Source organism: Montipora capricornis, chromosome 10 (genome assembly GCF_036669925.1).
Source record: "Montipora capricornis isolate CH-2021 chromosome 10, ASM3666992v2, whole genome shotgun sequence".
Classification (NCBI taxonomy): domain Eukaryota; kingdom Metazoa; phylum Cnidaria; class Anthozoa; order Scleractinia; family Acroporidae; genus Montipora; species Montipora capricornis.
This window is the reverse complement of record NC_090892.1, coordinates 67,788,103-67,789,685: the sequence shown is the minus strand read 5'-3', so window position 1 is coordinate 67,789,685 and position 1,583 is coordinate 67,788,103. Positions and strand designations below refer to the sequence as shown.

The 1,583-nt window shown below is 40.9% G+C and overlaps 1 protein-coding gene across 1 annotated transcript in view; it reads right to left on the bottom strand.

The window, feature by feature from the left end:
* Positions 1-219: 219 nt before the first annotated feature.
* LOC138019565 (uncharacterized skeletal organic matrix protein 7-like) overlaps positions 220-1,583 on the bottom strand; it is a 13,921-nt gene continuing 12,557 nt past the window's right edge. Inside the window, exon 5 of the mRNA XM_068866411.1 lies at positions 220-672. Within this exon, the coding sequence (XP_068722512.1) occupies positions 381-672 (292 nt within the window). The 3' untranslated portion in view covers positions 220-380. The remainder of the gene's footprint in view (positions 673-1,583) is intronic.

Below are 1,583 nucleotides of genomic sequence, written 5' to 3'. Positions count from 1 at the left end.
TGCAAAAAACGTACGAAAGTTATATGACGCTTTGTACTTTCTAAGCAAACAAGAAATGGAAAAATGGTTCATCTGATTTTCGAGCTAATTAAAATTATTCAGCTACGCCTTGATTGCTTCATTGCTTTTCTGGCACACTCTAAAATTGCATGTATGGCATTTTGGTAAAACGGTCTTGTAAAAAACACTGCATTGATTCATAAATGTGAGACAATCCGATCATTGACCATGGCATCTTTATTTTCGATTAAACTTTTAACTCTTGTCACATTTTTCTGGTGAAATGAACAAGTCGTTTTCCCTAGAGAACAACTAATTTCACTACATCTAATGGAATCCAAAACTTATTTTCCGGTATAAGTCTTCTTTGGAGCCTCTGTTCACAGAATCTTGAAATTTCGGTAGTAAATCACGTTTTTGAAGCCATTGGCAACCAAAACACCTCCGTGTTTTTTGATTGGGTAGCGTGGGTTGAATGAAGTCACCAAGGTGCCTTTCAAGTACACCTTGACCTCCCCAGCAGGGGTGGCGTTGGACACTACCACCTTGGCAGTGAACCATTCTGCTCCTTTTGGAGGGCCAGTAGGGCATGATGATGATTTAGCACTGTCAAATTTAGGTTGGCCCTTGAAGAGGTATCCAGTCTGGAAACATCCCCCGGCGCTGTGAGGCCTGACAAAAAGAAGAACGAAATTGATTATTTCCTAAATGCTACAAATTAATCGTTTCAGTTCCAATAACGGCAAACGCCAGTCTATTTTAGTCCTCAATTGGGAACACTTTGCGAATGAAAGAGTGACCAATCTCTGCATCGATTTGAAAACAACTGACTTTTGACGAAAGTTTCTGCCTCTGCAGTATTTGACTCGGTGGATGTGAAATTTCCACTGAAACAGGGTTCATTGTGCGAGTGAGGGTGAACTTGCTTTTTGTTTTGTTTTTTAAGAAACTCTTGCGTTATGAGTGACAGCAACATGGAATCTATTAGATCGGCGTAGCACCGAAATGAAGAATTAGTCTAATGCTGAACCACTACTACAGATAATTTAATGTGGAGGTTAATTTGAGGGTATGGATGGAGTTAACTGATAGCTGATATTCGGCCAAAATTTTAATAACCTGCGATCAGGCCCATTTTTAGCTTCGCCCATATGTTCTCTTATGTCGTCGCTCGCTAAAATTGGGCCTGACCAAAAGTCTCTCAAGAATTCCGGACGGTCGGCGAAAATTTGGCCGACCAAATTCGTGATCTGATTGGCTGTTGAAACGCCGGAAGTGAAAATGCCATCGTGATTGCGCGGAGCTCTCGCGAAGTCCTCGAGACTAATCCGCCATAAGTGTACGAAAAAAATTTGCTGCCTTTTGTTCTTACAATGCCGTGGACGGTGCAACTTGATTTTATTTGTATAAATGGAGATATGCCATTTCAAAACATCTCATAACTTGTCCAGAATCGGTTTTGAATCTCTGGAAAGAGTGAAATTAGCGATTCCGTTGTCGAGCTCTGTGGCCATGTGGTTGAAAGTACTTTGGCACAAACCTCCCTGATGTTTTGAAAGCTAAATAGCTTGTTCTTTCAAATG